This window comes from Merops nubicus, unplaced genomic scaffold, assembly GCF_000691845.1.
Source record: "Merops nubicus isolate BGI_N331 unplaced genomic scaffold, ASM69184v1 scaffold38658, whole genome shotgun sequence".
Lineage (NCBI taxonomy): Eukaryota > Metazoa > Chordata > Aves > Coraciiformes > Meropidae > Merops > Merops nubicus.
Genome location: NW_008627035.1, coordinates 666 through 926, shown reverse-complemented (window position 1 = coordinate 926; position 261 = coordinate 666). Strand labels below are relative to the sequence as shown.

The 261-nt window shown below is 59.4% G+C and overlaps 1 protein-coding gene across 1 annotated transcript in view; it reads right to left on the bottom strand.

The window, feature by feature from the left end:
• Positions 1-3: 3 nt before the first annotated feature.
• ADRB1 (adrenoceptor beta 1) overlaps positions 4-261 on the bottom strand; it is a gene marked incomplete at both ends in the record, with an annotated part of 919 nt that continues 661 nt past the window's right edge. The window contains one exon of the mRNA XM_008946189.1: positions 4-257. Within this exon, the coding sequence (XP_008944437.1) occupies positions 4-257 (254 nt within the window). The remainder of the gene's footprint in view (positions 258-261) is intronic.

The window sequence follows — 261 nt, the reverse complement described above, 5'->3', positions numbered from 1 at the left end:
GCAGTAGATGATGGGGTTGAAAGCGGAGTTGGCATAGCCCAGCCAGTTGAAGAAAACGAAGAGCCAGTCCGGCACCAGGTCCCTGTTGAAGACGTTGACGATGTTGACGAGGAAGAAAGGGAGCCAGCAGAGGGTGAACACCCCCATGATGATGCCCAAAGTCTTCAGGGCTTTCTGCTCCTTCATGGCCATGATGCGGGACGTCTTCCGCTTGCTGCCTCGGCCGTTGCCCCGGATGGGCTGGTGGGGAGGGGGAGGGGG